Here is a 19520-nt window from a genome sequence, read left to right on the forward strand (position 1 = left end):
GGCCACAAACCAACTTTTACGGTTCAGAACCAACTCGGTTCTCGGTGGAAAAGCTCACCTCTGGTTCATCCCATAGGCGGGAGAAAGAACCAGAACCGGTTCTTTGCCGGTGGAAAAGGCCCCAATGTGTGAATTTCATATACGGCCGATCCAATACAGATATGGATTTGTACGGCCGTCTGACTGCTGAATAAAAGCTTTGCATGGCCACAATAAAACCTCAGTTGTACACTGGTGTCGAGCACCAAAGATAACAGTTGTACAAGCTCACAACACCACAATGTGTCGTGACTCGTGAGCTTGTAAATGTGCAACACCAGCGTGAAATAAGTTTAAACTAGGCATAATCGGTCGGCAGTGCCTGAGGAGGTAAGTGCGTCCGCTCCCGGTGAGCAGGTTGGTGCGTTGCATGGCTTCCTCCACCGTGATTTGGATGAAGTCACCATTTACCATTTTAGTTATTTATTTAGTACTAACAAGAACACTATAATAAATCACTGGTTCTCAACGTCCGGTCTGGTACAAATGGACCCTTACAAGTCCATTTGGATGTAGTGTTATGTATTTTTTTATAATTCTACAGTGCTTCAAGAATACATTTTTAAAATGCACTACTTATTGTAATACTTTGAAAATAGTCTGAGCATGTCTTTATAGAGAGGTCTTGTAGACTAGGGGTGTTTTTCAAAAAAGATAGTTTTTGAATTTGTATTGAGCTACTTTCTGTTATTTATGATCTTGAAATGTGTATATATAGAAATTCTTTATTAGGAATAAACCATTGAGATGAACCATCTCGTTTTCAAGGACATCCTCAAGTTATCTTGAAATGTGTAAAGAAAAAATGATGTGATTTAACTGTATGATGAAGTGTTTGACATGAGTTTCACTCTGACCATTGTGTGTGTGGCACCCACGTCCCCTTTATAATTGACACTTAGTGTCACTTATAAAGGAGGAAGACGAGGAAGACCCTGTGTGGTCAAAACGTTTGTCCGTCTGTTTGCTGCTGCTGGGGGAACCTACAATAAATGTGGAAGAATTCAGTCTAAAGTGAGTGCTGGTGTCATTGTGTGAAGTTCATTGTTTGCCTGAACCGTGCACCCAAGACTAGGGTGACCATATTTTCAGCCGTTCAAACCAGGACGTGGAACACCGTAGCCTAAAACCGGGACCCTAAAAGCAATGCGCACGTTACCACGCATGTGCGTGCCCATTCTCTAACGTTTGTGCACGCGCACATACACGCAGGTACAGGCAGTGAGTCAGAGTGATTGACAAGCAGCCTCAGCGTTGAATTCAGACACGCAACGTATTTGTTCATGTTTTCTGATCGGTGAGCGTTTTCATGAAAAGAACATGATAAATGTCTATGCAACCACTGAAAACAGCTACTATTATTTTAATTCTGCTGAAAACCGGGACAATTTTGTAGTGAATGTTGAAAACCAAAAAAAAAACAATATTAGTGTTTTAGAGATATTTGTCTGGACACCGGGACACGCAGCTTGAAAACGGGACAGTCCCGGCCAAACCGGGACGTCTGGTCACCCTACCCAAGACGAGTGTTTTTGTGGAACTACTTTTTGACGAGTGCTTCTCTTTCCCTTTTGTGAAGTATCCATTTGGAACCACGCAATGGTGGGCTCCGGACCGAACGTTGAGAAACAGTAGGATAAATCACGACAAAGTTTGGGGCAAACGCAGCCCTCTCACACCCACACACACAGGTCTAAAACAGTCTTATATACGACTGCAAGCCGTCGTCACCCCACCACCACCACCACCACCATCCTATCAGGAGCATCTTACCACAGGACTCTTGCTTGGCCTCCGCTAGCACACTGCTGCAGCTGCCACTCTTCTGTTGCACCACCAGAGCTTCTGCTCCCACCACAGAGCCCCACCGAACCACCAGCACAGCACAGAGCGGGGCACAGAACCAAGCAGCAACACACAGCACAGCACAGCACACACACCAGAGACGCCAACGGTAGGAGCAGACCAGAGCAGAGCACAAGGAGAAGCACAACAACACAAAACAAAACAAGGAAAGAGAAAATCATGAAGGGGAAAGAAAAAAACAAAACAATAATGGGATAAGAGATATTAAAAATGAACTAATAAAGGCAAACTAATTAAAATATATAGGCAAAACAAAAAGCAATGGGATGGATTGACAGGAGTGCAGCTACGGAAAGAGAACTATAGTTTAGTTTTGTCTGAAGACAAAACAGGGCTATGATGAATGCAAGGTCTTAACCACAGAGGCTACTGTCTGTCTAGCTAGCTCTGGTCCAGAGCGTCAGCTGCACTGACGACGCTCTGACAGGCGGCTGACTCAAAGACTAGACCAGGATTTCTCAGCCCCTACGAGGGCTCAACTTCAGTCAAAATAAACTAAACTACTTCACTACTCACCGAACCAAAGGTAGCTTTGTGTTGTTGAAAGTCTATTCTCCACGGTGGGGAAACTCTGTAAAGTGTAAAATACATTATTTTGGTGTCATGAAATAAAACGCATCCACCTTGACCGCCGCTTATTTCCGGGGTTGTGTCTCCGGTGGCTCGCTCCCGGCTCAAGGTGGGTGCATTTTATTTCATGACAAAAATAGTGTATTTTACAGAGTGGGTGGGGTGCTGAGAGGTTTCCTACTTCGTCCACTAAAACTATGACGAAAAATGTTTGTCGACTGCGTTTTTTTCACTGACGAAAACTAACTAAAAACTAACTAAAAACTAAACTATGATGACTAAAACTAAGACTAAATATATTGACAATTTCGTCAACAAAATAAAAACTAGTAGCCGGGGAGCCACAGGCCCAAAAGCTCAAAGAATAGGATGTTACCTGTGATGTCATGACATACTTTTAATTTTTGTTTTTTCTATTAATTTGGTCATCAAGGTCCACAGAATGAGAGGCCTGCTCTGCCGGAAATCCTGCGAAAAAAAGTTATGGCCATTTGTATATTCACTCCATCGACTTCAATATACAGGAAAGAAACACACCAAAAAAAATATGCTTTAAGTAGCATGTGAGGGGTCAAACTAGGGATTCTTGATGATTCTGAATCCATTGCAAGCATTTGTTTTGCATGAAAAACATTCCTTGGGCTAGAAAACGGACCAAAATAACGGTGAAAAGTGATGACTCATCACTTTTCACAGGTTTGAGAGGCTGAAATCTAGCCCAAGGAATGTTTTTCATGCAAAACAAATGCTTGCAATGGATTCAGAATCATGAAGAACCCTTAGTTTGACCCCTCACATGCTACTTTTTTTGGTGTGTTTTTTTCCAGTATAGTGAAGTCAATGGGAAACTTTTTTTCGCAGGATTTCCGGCAGAGCAGGCCTCTCATTCTGTGTACCTTATTGACCAAATCGCGACGCGTTGTGAGCTTGTAGATCGGCTGTTTTCAGCACACAACCAAGTGTAAAATCAGTCATTACGATGCCATCAAGGCCTGCCAAAATACATTTCAGTCAACTAAATCAACTGTAGATTTATTCGCCTAAAATCTTATGATATTTAGTCGACTACAATCAGACTAAAACTAAAACTGTTCAGGTGACTAAATTAGGACTAAAACTAAATGACATTTTATTCAAAAGGCTAAAACTAAATCAACATTTGCTGTCAAAAACAACACTGCTTTGCACATCGCAAAACTACCTTTGGTTTGGTGAGTAGTGAAGTAGTTTAGTTTATTTTGACTGAAGTTGAGCCCTCGTAGGGGCTGAGATATCCTGGTCTAGTCTTTTAGCCAGCTGCCTGTCAGAGGCCAGAGCTACCGTCTAGCCACTAAGGGAAATATAGGTTACATTGTCAGATCAGGTCAGATATCAACATCAATAGCATTCATAATATATATCTCGCTTATCTCTGTTGCCAGGCTGGAAGCCTAAACGACTAAATGATGAATGCACAAAAATACACTGCATAATACATCAAATGACATAATTAATTACATAACATTATATACATTTGATAACTGAATAGCAAATATAATAGAACAATTGTGCTCAATTGTGTTACCGTATTCATCATCAAGTGGTTATAAACGTCACTCTTCAAAATCATGCCAGAATAAGCAGTTCTATATAGGAGAGCAATGTGGGGGTAAGGTGGCGTGAAGATCATGCAACTACTAGCAAACAGCCGAATATGGACAGATTAAAAAGACATGAACTAATAAAAAATTAAGGCATGCGAAAGAGAGGATGAGATCGGATATCAAAGGTGATTCCCGTCTCAAAGATAATAATTGAAAAATCCAATGAGGATGAATGAAGGAGGTTGATCTAAAATCAAATGAAAGAGCAGGACATTGCTTCTTCTCGCTCTGTGGTTGATGGAGACATTACTGACTGACTGAATCTGACCGGAGACTGGTGTCGCAAAAATTCTGGGCCCTGGGTACAAGGATTCACTGCAGTCCCCCCCATGAATGTTCTTCATAGGGGGGAAGGGGGTTTAACCCATTTAGACTGGGAACGCATTATTACACATTATTTTGTGCTTTAACTATTGAAAAACAGCATATATACAAGCTGAGTGCTGCACTGAGTGCCGCGCTGCGAGCTTGTAGAACTGCTATTTTTTTTTTATCGTGAAAATGTGGGCAAGTCCATGAATATTTCAAATCCTTCTAAGGTTTTTAAAAAAAACCTATGTTTCTATGTCAGTGGTGGTCAAACTTTTTAATGTGAAGGACCCCCAAAATGATATGTATTTGCCCATGGACCACCATCTCAAAATATTTAGTTCCAGAGGCAAACATTTTGTTACAAATGTTCGTTTAAAAAAAATACATATATTCAAAGATTTGCCCACATTTTCACGACTTTTCAAAAATAGCAGCTCTACAAGCTTGCAGCGCGGCACGCTGTGAGCTTGTATATCTGCTATTTTTCAATAGCTAAAGTATAAAATAATTAAGGCCCCTCCTCCACCTTGGGCCCTGGTAACTCAGTCCGGTTTTTTTCCCCCCCTTGTGACGCCCCTGACCGTGGACCCTTCACCTCAAAGCGACGCACTGATAAAAGGATCAACTTCAGACAGACAGACAGACAATAACGTAGAGTGCACGTCTCTTGTCTCTTGTGTAACTCGCTCAGGGGACACGTCTTCTTGTCCACGTTCTGTTGCGTCATCAAACCAAGATAAGCCCGAAAGGCAAGGCAGGCAAAGAGGATTTTCTGGGTCTCTTGTTTTGAATACAGCAGCTTTCTCGGGGCATACCTCAAGTCATACTGCCCCGGTTACTGACAATATGCCAACACGAGGGTGTGTCGCCATATCAAGCGTTTAAGCTAGTCTGTTCCTGAGCCCTTCCCGATTTCACCCCGCGATACACTTCTGGCTTAAATCTCTTAAAGGGGCCACACCATGCTTTTAAAGTATATATTTTATATAGATATTGGTCCATAATACAGTTTTATACAGGTTTTAGCCTAAACAACAACTCGTGTTCTGTCCGTCTCTAATTCCAAGCCATTTCAGACGCAATACCAAAATGCCCTTTGTTGGCAACGGGGGCGCTGTCTTTGGGCTAAAATTGGAAAGAAAAATATACCACCATACTAATCTTCTCTGTATCGTTCCATTTTTAGCACCACTTTACCTCATGGTTCCACCTCATATATATAGTCTCAATAGAATATAGCCTCCCAAAAAGTACCGCCCCCTTCTCGAGGGGGCCCAATAGGAAATGAGCCCCCTGTGACATAGAATGGGGCAGATCAAAACAGTACCATTCAGAGATTCACTGAAACGAAAGGCAAGTTAATGAATTGTTTTTTGGGGGCTGGAAGAGACACTGGGAATGAACAATTTGAAATTAACGGTGGAGTCCCTTTAAGGGCTTTTTCCTAGATTCGAGAGTTGCGTCAAGGCCACCCGGCAGCTTTCAATATGAGGGGAGGAGGGGGGGGGAAATCTATAACGGACCAATTTATGTGAAACGGCACGTGAGAGCATTAAACACATTCCCACGCCTCCTTCGGTCGTTCCATCTGTATTTATGAACCGAGAAGAGACACTTAAAGAGACTTAGGAGGATCGGTGCAAACCAAGTGCACTAGCGCCCGTGTTTCGGACAACGGAGAGACACATTAGACAGTCCATTAGCAGTGATGTGTTAAGGAAACGGAAAAGACGAGTGAGTGTGTGTGAGTGAGCTTCCATTCACGCTGACGCCGTCGTCTCCCTGTGATCACCAGGGCAGACCGCGGGCCGAGGAGAGCAGCACGCACGCACGTGTGCACGTTTCAGAGACAGAGTGAGTGAGAGAGAGAGAGAGAGAGAGAGAGAGAGAGCACAAAGCACATAGAGCAGGGGTCTTCAACAGGGGGTCCGGGACCCCCAGGGGGTCCTCAGAGTTACTACAGGGGGTCCCCTCCAAATCTATGTGTGATAGGATCATGTTTTATACATTAACCACTTGAACCCTAGCATCCCTATTCTGAGTGGAACATTACCCAAAAATAGCAGATCTACAAGCTTACAACGCCTCGCAACGCGAGGCGTTGTAAGCTTGTAGATCTGCTATTTTTGGCAAAGAAGAGCAGACTAAAGTATTTGACTGTTCAAGTGGTTAAATGTCTGAAAATACACATTACTCCAACATGATGACAGTGTTGTCAAAACAAGTCTAAGCTGTCTAAGAAATCTATGAAAATCTTTTTTCTGCAACACAATTCTATACAATATGCAGTGGGGGTCCCTGCTTCACCTCTCCCTCAGCTAAGGGGTCCCTGGCCTGAAAACGTTGAAGACCCCTGTCATAGAGTATAACACACGCACATACCACCTTTCACCGTCCCACCGTGCCTTGTTGTACAATCCATCATTATCACCATAATTGTGTGTGTGGTTATATGAGAGAAATAAGAGAGAGGGAGACACGAGAGAGAGAGAGAGCAAAACAGGGCAGCATAGGTAGCATAGGTTGTTTTTGTGTGGGGATGCAATTGTGAAGCATCGTGAAGAGGTTTTGGACAAGATCGATGCCCCCTCGCGGCTTGGGAGCTTTTGGTTACGCACCCTTCACGGCAGGAAACATTGAGTTTTTGAGTGTAGCAACATTTTCATAAAATACCAAAGAAGTGTTTATTTATTTATTTTATTTACACGTCGCCACTTCCACTGTGCTTTCTACGAAGATGTGCATTAGGGCATTAAGGAATTGTGATTTTTGCAAGTCCACTCGACTCAGTAAAAAGTTGAGTTGAAGTCGACTTTATCGTTTGATGACGTCATCACATCACACACGACCCCCCGATTATCATCCCCAGAGGATTAACTTAATGTGAAACATTGTTTTCTCACTCAACTGTAAACAAACCAACATAAAGTTTAAGTGTATAGAGGGTATCTTCACATTTCTAAAGTGCCAATTTAAGGACTTTTTAATACCTCTAAAAGGACAAATCAAACATTGTCCAAATTGTCAAATATAAAGAGGCAGAAATTGTGAAAATAGCCGATCTACATGCTCACAACGCCTCGTATCGCGAGGCGTTGTGAGCATGTAGATCTGCTATTTTTTACAATAGAAAGTATTTTTGACTTGTGTAATGAAGTCGACTGAGTCGTCGTTAATGCCCTAATGTGCATTTAACATAGAATGACAGACACATAAAATGCAGTAGGCCTACTGTGCAGGAGAAAAGGGGGAAAATACCAAAGAAGTGTTTATTCTTTTTATTTTCATGTCGCCCGCAACCATTGTGCTTTCAGCGGAGATGCGCTTGACACAAGAGGTCTCCCACACTCTCCCTCTCCCTTTTGCATCGCGAGCCTGGGGGGGGCGTCAACCTTGCCCAAAACCTCAGCCGATTTAGCTCCTCGCAATTGTGAACAATAGACAAGTCAGATAATTTATCCATTGGCCAATCATACAGTTCACTGCTGCTTAAGTTGTTGGAGAGTTAGCAAGAGAGAGACAGAGAGAGAGAGACAGAGAGAGAGAGAGAGAGAGAGAAAGAGAGAGTGAAAGGGAGAAGTTACCTGTAGGGTCAAACTCATTAGAGGGAAGTGAAGATTTGTCACTTTTGGGCTTCTTGTCTGGAGGGTGGTCTTTACTGAGAATGCTGCTGGTTCTGGAGGAGAAGGAGGAACAACAAGTAGTCTCTCATCACAACCTCCGTCTCAATACAAACTTCAGATGAGTGTTAACAGCATGATAACAACAGAACATTCTGGGATCTTGCACCTGCACCTTGAGACCGGCCGTTAGCGGGCTAAAAATTGCATATTTAGCCCAAGGAATGTTTTTCGTGCAAAACAAATGCTTGCAATGGATTCAGAATAATTAAAAACACCTATTCAGACCCCTCACATCCCACTTGAAGCATATTTCTTGGGGAGTCATTTTTGTGAAGGAGTCCTAAAGTTACCCTAGCGGTCAAAGATTCTCCTAGGGATTTTGAATTTCAAACCTTGTTAGATATGTTACTAGACACCTTGACGAACACATTGGTGAAGAAATCATTTGGTAAGGAATTTATTCCCAGATTTGACAGGTATTCTGATAATATTGCCTGACTACTTTGACAAGAGACAACAATAAATAAAAACGTGTTCATAATTCTGAAAAGAAAGAATCCCCATCTCCATCTACCAACACACTACACTGACGTGTAGTATTGATCAATCGATAAGGTTATCAACTATCAATTCATGAATTAATAGATCATTTGCATCACTAGTACTTTACATATGTACAAGTATGTGTGTGTATATAGGGCTGTCACAATTATTACATAATCGTCTAATTGCAATTATTTGACATAATCACAATTATTTTGGGATAATCATCATAATCGTTTACATGTTGAAAAATGTTTATATTATGTTCAAACATTAAAACATAGTGGAAAGATCTACAAGCTTGTAGATCGGCTATTTCCACTATCAATGTTCTTTTTAAGTATAAAGTTGTCAAATATGTCAGTAATTTCTTTGTATATTTAGGTTAGGTGCAACCATGTGCAACTTCAAAGCCTAAAAGCCAAAGAGAAATGTAAATTGTCAACGACAAAAACACAATTAAAATCGTTAATCGCCCTCCCCCTGGCCAGCCGGGGTGCCTGATGGAGGGGAAAGGAACTGGTTGGAATAACGTGTTCCTTCCACGCGCTACGTCCAAACCAGGGAAATCTTCACTGTCAGGTGAAAAGAAGCAACTTAGACTCCTCATGCATAGAAGGAAGCATGAGGTCAGTCCGTTGTCTCCCCAGGTGCGGCAGAGGGAGAGCAGAGCCCAGGATTACATAGGCAATTAGCACTGGGTGAAAAAATGGGTTACAAAATTGTGGGATAAAATTTAAGAAAAAAAAAATCGTTAATCGCAATTATTTGATTGACAATTAATCTTCATGTAAAATGTCATAATCATGACAGCCCTGTGTGTATACCACATGCTGGAGTACACTATCTGAAGAGAGGGGAATCACTGCAGACGGACAAAACCTCCGATTGTTCACTGAGGATAATAATGAGGCAGCGGAAGGGGACCTCCTAGTTCATGAATCATGGCGTAGTGTGTGTCTGTACTGTATAATGTGACGGCCAGAGAGGATGTGGAGGGCTGTTCAGACCCTGTTGCCCTGAGACCAGGGATGGGACGATATGACAATGTCATATCACCATGATTCTGACAACAGAAATGTACGATATTATCGCGATAATCAAAATCCATTATCCAGGGGCAGAACATTCGGCCAAAAAATAGCCTATCTACAAGCTCACAACGCGTCGCGATTAATACATGCAATACTGGATTAACGGAGCTATAGTCAACTTTTTCTTGAAAAACGGACGCTAAAATCAAAATGTTTCAAAAATATTTTATAAAAAAAGATTAAGCTTCATATTTTTCTATTCAAAAATGACCACAAAAAGCATAAACTAAGGCACAAAAATAATCATTTTGGCCATTGTCAGGCCGACTTTGTTTACACCCCTTATCAATCCATATAAAAGAATAGAAGAGGGATGTAAACAAAGTCAGCCTGACAATCGCCAAAATGATTATTTTATCATTATTTTATGCTTTTTGTGGTCATTTTTTAATAGAAACACAGATATGAAGCTTAATATTTGTTATAAAATATTTTCAAAACATTTTTATTTTAGCGTCGATTTTTCAAGAAAAAGTTGACTATAGCTCCTTTAAGTACGTACGTATATTATAAGTACTTTTTACCAGTTATAGAAGGTTTAAGTGGTACCGGATATGCAGCTCGGCAAATAAAAGGTGATCCCAGTGCATGACGGAGGACGATATCACGATACATTAAATCTCCACGATACGATTATCGCGAGTGTTTTTTTATCACGATAAACGATAACATCGCTTATCGTCCCATCCCTAACTCTGAGACCAGGGCAGGGCAGGCAGCAGAAAGAGAGGAGAAGGGAGAGGAGAAAAAAAAAAAGAAGGGGACGCTCCCAAGAGGAGGTGCCACAAAGACAGACCCCGGCTTGAACCTCGCCGGGTGTAATGTATGGCTGGTCTCTGTCGATACCGTCCTGCCACTGTGAAAGGCCTCTGTTCCGCTGCTCGCTGTGGAAGGCAGAGATGGCCGTGCATAGAAGAGGGACCCCTTTGTCCCGCACAGTGCGTGTGCGCGCGCTTGTGTGTGTGTGTGTGTGTGTGTGTGTGTGTGTGTGTGTGTGTGTGTGTGTGTGTGTGTGTGTGCGTGTGTGCGTGCGTGCGTGCGTGTGTTAGTGGGTGCATTTACAAGTGTGTGTGTGTTATGTGTATGGGAGGTAGGGATGGGACGATAAGCGATATTATCGTATATCGTGATAAAAAAACACTCACGATAATCGTATGGTGGAGATTTGATTTATCGTGATATCGTCCTCCGTCATGCACTGGGATCAATTCACCTTTTATTTGCCGAGCTGCATATTATGCGGTACCATTTAAACCCTCTATATTTGGTAAAAGGTACTTATAATATAAGTGCTTGATAGTCTTTTTTTAACTCTCTATCAAAAGTCTTTGCCAAAAAAATAGCCAATCTACAAGCTCACAACGCGTCGCATTGCGACGCGTTGTGAGCTTGTAGATCTGCTATTTTTTTGGCAAATGTTCCGCCCCAGGATAATGGATTTTGATTATCGCGATAATATCGTAAATCACGATTTCTTTTGTCACGTTAATCGTGATAAGAAATGTTCATATCGTCCCATCTCTAATGGGAGGTGGGTAGTCCAAACTCTTAAAACCGCAGTGTTGCATTGCATCTGCCGTGTCTGTCATATGTGCGTGTGTGCATGTGTGTGTGCTTGCGTGCACACTCAAACTCTGGTAGTAGTAGCCAATGTTTTGAATTCAAAGCAAGGAAAATATAAAAGGTCCATACCTGTTTGCTTTCTTGGGAAACCTGCAAGGAAAAACAGGAGAAATCATTACTGTCCGTCCGTCGCAAAATTATTACTGCAATATAAGACTACAATAAACACAAGCTAGGGTCCTCAACTGTGCAGAAATACAGTAGTCTGTAACACTGAGAATGTGTGTGTGTGTGTGTGTGTGTGTGTGTGTGTGTGTGTGTGTGTGTGTGTGTGTGTGTGTGTGTGTGTGTGCTTAAGTGTATCAAATTGAGCTGTGGCCTAAATGCATATTAAACGGGGATCATTGAGGGGCACCCGCTGGCCTACTGGTCCAGGCGCATATCACTTAGGCATTGCCACATAGGCATGGATGCCTTGCGGCGTCGCCGGTTCGATTCCCGATCAGGACAATCTTCGCCATGTGTCACTCCCCATCTCTCTCAACCCCATTTCCTGTCAGTCTACTGTCCTATCAATAAAGTCATAACAGCCCAAAAACAAACCTTAAAAAAAGGAAAAAACTGGGTATCATTGAAATTTTAAAAAAAGTTGAGAACCACTGTACTAAAGCAGGGGTTTTCAAACTTTTTTGACTCAGGGCACCCCTGTAAATAACGTTTACATCACGGCACCCCTGAATTACACTGTTAATGTTTAGAATCTTACATCATATTGGAGAAATATCCGTTTCCACCAGAATTGACTGAAAATAACTTTATACTTGACGTTTAACAACTTGAACCCCAGCATGCCTATTCTGGGGGGAAGGTTCACCAAAAATAGCCGATCTACAAGCTCGCAACAGTTGTGAGCTTGTAGATCGGCTGTTTTTGGTGAAGAGAGTTGTTGTAGATGGAAAAAGAACTCATCAAGTACAGTGCCAATCAGGTCTGTTTTACTAAGCATAGTGAGGTGGTATTGATGTAGTGATATTGATGAATTCCAAATATTATCAAATGATCTCGCGGCACCCCTGGACTGGCATCACGACGGCACCCCAGGGTGCCCCGTCACCCACTTTGAAAACCCCTGGCCTGCTCTAAAGCATCTCTCCTGACACCATGGTGCCGGTAAACATACTGTCGTAATCCTGATCAAACATCAGCCTTCTGCAGCAGAAGATTAAAGGCTTTTCCAGGTCAAAATGTCATCCACCCCGCATCTCAGACAAGTGTGTGCGCGTGCATGCGCGTGAGTACAGTACATGCGTGTCATGTTCTTCATAGAGATCACGGCTTGCCTGTCACAATCGTGTCCTATAATCTCATCCACGGTCTGTGTCCTACAAGCCGGTCTGATAAGTGCTTGAGTGACGTCAGAGACCAAAGTGAGCGACGGACGACCATCGGCGCCATATTGGCAAAAGGGGAGGTTTTCCAGGAAATCATGGATTAGTGCGGTAGGTTCGACTCAGCTATAAGTAGAACACATTTAGAATGCATTAAAAGGCAGCCGGTGCGAGCTACAGGTTTCCCATTACAGGTCAATAAACTATAGCCCGAGCTCTACCTTTAAGCACGGAGAGAACGGAAAGGCTTCGGTCGATAAGTTCGATTCCTTTGCGTCTTGTAAAAAAGCAGACAAAAGCACAGTTTAAGACTCGGCGTTGCCAACGGAGGAACGGCATTAATCAGGGGTCTACAACGTTTTCAGGTCAAGGATCCCTTAGTTGAGAGAGAGATGAAGCAGGGACCCCCACAACCTGTTCATAGATTCCATATAGTTTCATTGTTTGACAGCACAATCATCAGTGAATTTTGGATTCATGTAAATGTGTGTTTTCAGACATTTAACCACTTGAACCGTCAATACTTAATAAACTTGACCTTTCACTCTGTACTTAGTGTGCTCTTTTTCCCCTCTAAACCAAAGCTCTTAGACAAAAATAGCCAATCTACAAGCTCACAACGCCTCGCAGTAGATCGGCTATTTTTGGCTACAGTTCTCAGAATATGGACACTAGAGTTCAAGTGGTTAATATAAAAAAGGAGGAAAAAGGTTTCTATCACACAAAGATCTGGAGGCCCCCCTGTAGTAACTCTTGAGGACCCCCTAGGAGTCCCGGACCCCTTGTTGAAGACCCCTGGCATAAATGAAACGAGGGAACATCAGACGATAGAAGTTACAGTAACACAACTTGCAGATGCACCCCTAGGGCACTGTTTCTCAACGCTGGGTCTGGGGACCACCTAGGGTCCATAACTCTGAGAGAATAAACAATGAGTATTTTATAGTAAATTGGGTATTTATTTTCTTTTTTGTGGCCTAATGCATATAAACCTGGCGTGAGTATCACAAGGGCTGTCACGATTATGACATTTTACATGACGATTAATTGTCACTCAAATAATTGCGATTAACGATTTAATTGTGTTTCTGTCGTTGACAATTACATTTCTGTTTGGCTTTTAGGCTTTTAAGTTGCACATGGGTAGATATACGACACATTACCTAAATATACAAAGAAATTACTGACATATTTGACAACTTTATACTTAAAACGAACATTGATAGTGGAAATAGACGATCTATAAAGCTCACAACGCATTGCAATGCTGACGCGTTGTGAGCTTGTAGATCTGCTATTTCCACTATATTGGAAAACGTTTGAAACTATATGAACATTTTCCAACATGGAAACGATGACGATTACGACAAAAGAATTGTGAATATGTCAAATAATTACGATTAGACGATTATGTTATAATCGTGACAGGGCCTAAGTATCACTGCCCTGTACTAGGGTATCAAGAGAAGGATTCCTAAAGAAAGACATTAAAATTCTCACACACACACACACACACACACACACACACACACACACACACACACACACACACACACACACACACACACACACACACACACACACACACACACACACACACACACACACACACACACACGTCAGTGCACAACAGTGGTTAAGAATGAGCGCAGACTTAAGTAGACCCGGCCGGCCGGTCCCTCCGTAATGGGGAGGTCTCACGGCTAACTAGCCCACATTAACTTCCTTTCTCCTGGCGACAGTGCGCTCATTCAGAGCTTGTGTGGCGGCCAGGCCGGGGCTGAATGGCCCGTTCATGAACATCATGGCCGAGTACGACAGTAATAAGTTCCAGAGAGAGACTGCAAGCAGAAAACCCTGCTAGCTTTAAGCCTCAAAGCCCTGGAATGCGCCCGAGTGGTGTTAGATTTGAACCACTTTAACCATTATTTTATGCTTTAACTATTGAAAAATAGCAGATCTACAAGCTCACAGCGCGGCACCGAGTGCCGCGCTGCGAGCTTGTAGATCTGCTATTTCTTGAAAAATCGTGAAAATGCGTGCAATGTCTTTTACCCGACTTCTAAAATCCTTCCTCTAAATCAGCGGTTCTTAAACTTTTTTCATGTCAAGGACCACCCACAATTACATGTGTTAGGCCGCGGACCCCCATATCAAAATATGTTGTTCCAGGGACCACCCAACCACCCAGAAACACATATTCGAGTGACAAATGTTCGCTTTTAAATGGATATACTGTATTCAAAGACTTGCAAAAAACAAATCATGATTTTTCAAAAATAGCAGATCTACAAGCTCGCAGCGCGGCACCTTTTTCAACAGTTAAAGCATTCAATAATTCTAGGTCTGAATAGGTTAACTAGCCTACTCCCTGAAAAAAAGAAAAAAACTCTGAAATGGAGAGATGGAAAAGTCAGCACATAAACGCATAGTGGGATGGCACATCATATGCACGCGTATGAGGGCCTGAGGGAGGCAAAACTGAGTAGGCAAGATGTTGTTCTTGGTTAATCATACAGGAACAAATGAAAGCATGACCACCACAGACTTTCTGACGGTCTGCGTGAGGTGTTGTTGTTGTTACAGTGTCAAACTAGACAACGTTACACGTGTCACTCGTCTATAAATGTTGTCACCGTGTCAAGCAGAAGCCATGCACAGAAGAGTACCATCTCTATATTTCATCATTTATGTTTTTTTTGTCATGAATGTATTGTCATATTTTATATCTTGCCATATGACGGTGCATTTTTGGCTACATTTGAAAATGTTTGCCTAAAATGCCATGCTCAAAAATAAGGATGCCAGGTGGATTCTGTCTGTGGGGTTCATAAATATTTAACCAATGCAAAGAGCGTGTGACTAAATAGTCAGCCAACACTAACTACATCGGATCCATTGGAACACGGGTCCTTTTCTTCCGTTCCCTGAAAAGTAGCAGTTTGGATTTGGACATACAAGGTTTCCTGACCGGCAGCAATGACATTACGATAAAATATAGATCTTTAGATCTATATCTAAAGACAGGGCTTGATTAACTTTTTGAGGCACTTTTCCCATTAATTTGTCCCGGCAGAAAAGTTCTTAAATGCATGCATAGGAGTCAGACACTGAAATAGAATAAAAAATCAAACCTCGGTTCGAAGTGGAGCGGTGAATCTGTGTGTGTGTGTGTGTGTGTGTGTGTGTGTGTGTGTGTGTGTGTGTGTGTGTGTGTGTGTGTTTGTGCCTGCACAACAGCGCCCCTCCTTTAACTTGTGTGGCCACTCAAGGTATTGCCAGGCTACAGACATAGCCAGCCAGCCACATAGCCAGCCAGCCAGCCACAGACATACCTGTCTATTGGGAGCGCTTTCACCGCTCCAATAACAAAAGGACTGCTAACGGCCCCCCTTGCTCCCTCCACTCTATATGGTCAGTCCATAGTCTGCATACAGCACAAAGCTGCTAGGAGCATCACAGAAAAAGTGAAAACAAGAGCCACTTGTTTAACGGACAAGTACATTTTTAATGAGCTTGTCCGGAAGGATATATAACTTCTTAATGTCAAGCCCTGCAAGATGAGGCCATACACTTTATCTCTATTTTAAAGTTAATGCTCATTTCATATTCCATCTCCTTGGCACAATGGTGCCACTTGCACAGAAGCACTGGAATGGTTTTGTCCGCAAGCGACGCCGCTGTGCGATGGAGCCTAAGATAAAGGCATTAGAATGACGCAGATGGACAAGCTACGTCCACAGTGTTGGCCCTTTGGAGTTTTTAAACACTTGATGACGACTAACACGACAGGAGGGCAGAGGTGGGAGGAGGTGGAGAGATCATAGATAGATAGATACCTTTATTATCCCAAGCGGGAAAATCAGTTGCCCAGAGGCAGCACAGCAGTTTTAAGGTTACAAGTTACAGAGATATAAGAAAAGAAAAAAAAGTACTGTTGAGAACAGTCCAAAAAAACAAGGAACAATAAAAAAGGAAAATATACATAAAGTGTCAAAAAAAGCTATCACATCAAAAAGAAGACTATATCCACAACTTTCCAACATCACATCGTGCTTTGCAGAAGTTGCACGGAGCTTCCGGCGCCGCAGCCGAGTGTGATCTACAAGCTCACAACAGTTGCATCAGCGACGCGACGTGAGCTTGTATGTCTGCTGTTTACCGGAAGTGTCCTACACATAATGCTCCAGTAAATGTTTGCGGAAACAGGTGGATACATAAAAAAAACATTCAACGCCCATAAGTGTCACATCACACACAAATAGCAATACTTGAAGCACAACTAAACAATGCAGTGCAGGGGCGCCTGCTGGCCTAGTGGTCAAGGCGCATACCACATACAAGGCCATGATGCCTGCTGGCGTCGCTGGTTCGATTCCCGATCCGGACGACCTTTGCCACATGTCATTCCCCATCTCTCTCCGCATTTCCTGTCAGCCTACTATCCAATCAAATAAAGGCAAAAAGCCCAAAAACAAATCTTAAAAAAAAAAAAAAAACAATGCAGTGCCAAACAAAAGTGTCCATAACGGTCAATGCTAGTCAGTGCAACACAAGTATCTCACCGCCATGTCAACACAGCAATAGTACTCAATACTACCAACACAACCCAGTAGTGCAGGGCAGAAGCTGGGAGGAGAGGCAGCGTACAAGTGAGAGAACAGGGGTTGAGAGAGAGAATGAATATGTGCGTGCGCATGCACGCACGCACGCACGCACGCACGCACGCACGCACGCACGCACGCCTGGATGAGCTGGACTGGAATTGAAGAACTTTGCTGAGTGTTTTATTTGTGTGTTTATTGTCTTGTCTCCAATGTATGCCTTGACCCGAGCTAAACATTTTCCCCTTATAGATCATAAAGACATCTAATCTAATCTAGGAGTGACAGAACAGGTAGAGGACAGTGGGTGAGAGATAGAGAGAGAGATAGAGAGAGAGGGGGGGCTGGCTAAACCACTGTTCCTCAACATGTGGTCCAGGGTCCACCAGGGGTCCAAATGTACCCTTATTATGGGTCTTTAAAAGACCCATACAAATTGAAATTTCCCTTCAGGACCTTTTTTAATTGAACTCTGGGAGTGCACACATGGACCCGTGAGGCTCCATTTGGTTTCATTTCTACACTCTCAAGAGTTACAGACCTGCACTCTAACCTAACGCGGACAGTTTAGTGTAGGCAGATGGGCGGGCGCGGTGAGTCTCTCCGCAAGTCTCCAGCCAATAGCATGCGTTCTCCTCCCCCCACCCCCCTCTGCTCCTCTGCTCAGCGCAGACAACGCTTGTGCGTCATGACGTCAACACATTTGGTGCGACGTTCTCTGCACTCTGATTGGTTAGGGAAATTCTACACTTCCTACAACAGTGATCATAACGCGATCGCCCAGGCTTCTTTTTCTTCCGATCGCCAAAAGAAGACCTGTAACTATCTCCATTTGGACCTGTTTGATGGTGTCTTTCCTTATCCTGTTCGCTATGTAAAGCTCTCATCATCATATAGAACACTTTAATTACAGATGTGACTACACATTTTTGTGCAGGGGGAAGGTGACAATGTGTGCCAGCAAGGACCCATATTGGTGGTGGAGAAGATTACGACTGATCTGGATGAAAACCGAGATGGTGAAGTGGATTTCCAGGAGTTTGTCGTTCTGATCGCGGCACTGACTGTGGCCTGTAATGAATTCTTTATAGAGAGTCTAAACAACTGATTGCCTACCCCAGCAGTGACCTCAGATTTCTTGTACTTTAATTTACCTGAAAAGCCCCCGGACCGATGTTGAGAACCAGTGTGGGTTCTACAAACGACATTACTCTGAACTTGACACTCTAACGTGTGAGAGATTAAAAGCTCCATTCTTAAGCTGAAACTTTAGTCGATACGAATCGGTGCAGCACTGCCACAGATTGCATCAGATACGTGTGGATGTTAGAATCTGTTGTAAGCACTTCCAGATTCATCCACTTTCAACCTGGGCATGTCATTATAGGCCAGTGGTTCTCAAACTTGGGGTCGGGACCCCAGTTGGGGTCTCCAAACTATTTTGCGGGGTCCCCAGATGATTAGCTAAATGTAAAAAAGAAATGTCTCACTCAACGGTAAACAAACCAACAAGTATCTGCACATTTATAAAGTGACAATTTAAGGATTTTCAAGACCGTTTTAATACCAAACTGGCCAAACTGTCAAATATTAAGTAAGCAAGAGGCGAACGTTGTGAAAATAGCAGATCTACATGCTCACAACGCCTCGCGCTGCGAGGCATTGTGAGGAGGAGGCATTGTGTGAGCTTGTAGATCGTCGATCTTCTTACATTATTTGATCATTTGACCAATGTTTGACCAGTTTTTATAATATAGTTGGATGATTTCTTTTGACGTGGTGACGTTCTTTTGAGGAAAAAGAAAAATGTGGGGACTCCCCTGGGGGTCCCCACATTGAGAACCATGGAGAACCACTGAGCTAAAAGCAAAATGTTGAGCGAAAAAGAAAATGTGAAGACCTTTATAAACAATGAATTGAGAGAGAACTAGACTAGAGGAGGATCCTTGAGTCTAGTCTATGATATTGCTCCCCCCACCCACGGCAGCTCTTTCAAAAGCTAGCGTCTAGGTCAGGCACACACAGACACACACACACACACACACACACACACACACAGACACAGACACAGACACAGACACAGACACACACACACACACACACACACACACACACACACACACACACACACACACACACACACACACACACACACACACACACAAAATGCAGCCAGTAGGCCATAAATCGTTCCTCTAAAAAGGAACAGAGCTAATCATAGCCGTACAATTTTGGGTAAAAGTTATAGGCTGTTGGGGACAGTCAGTGGCTGATC

General features: G+C 42.9%; 1 protein-coding gene across 3 annotated transcripts in view; it reads right to left on the reverse strand.

The window, feature by feature from the left end:
* Positions 1-19520, reverse strand: part of arhgef12a (Rho guanine nucleotide exchange factor (GEF) 12a) — a 157288-nt gene that overhangs the window by 104077 nt on the left and 33691 nt on the right. For 2 of the 3 annotated variants that reach the window (XM_080732399.1, XM_080732397.1), the window contains exons 2-4: positions 11383-11403; positions 8015-8106; positions 1813-1884 (exon numbers count right to left, since the gene is read on the reverse strand). In XM_080732399.1, coding sequence (XP_080588525.1) covers positions 1813-1884; positions 8015-8106; positions 11383-11403 — 185 coding nt within the window. The remainder of the gene's footprint in view (positions 1-1812; positions 1885-8014; positions 8107-11382; positions 11404-19520) is intronic. The other variant, XM_080732398.1, reaches the window with a different exon arrangement.

The sequence above is a fragment of the Nannobrachium achirus genome (assembly GCF_963921795.1).
Source record: "Nannobrachium achirus genome assembly, chromosome: 8".
NCBI classification, from domain to species: Eukaryota; Metazoa; Chordata; class Actinopteri; order Myctophiformes; family Myctophidae; genus Nannobrachium; species Nannobrachium achirus.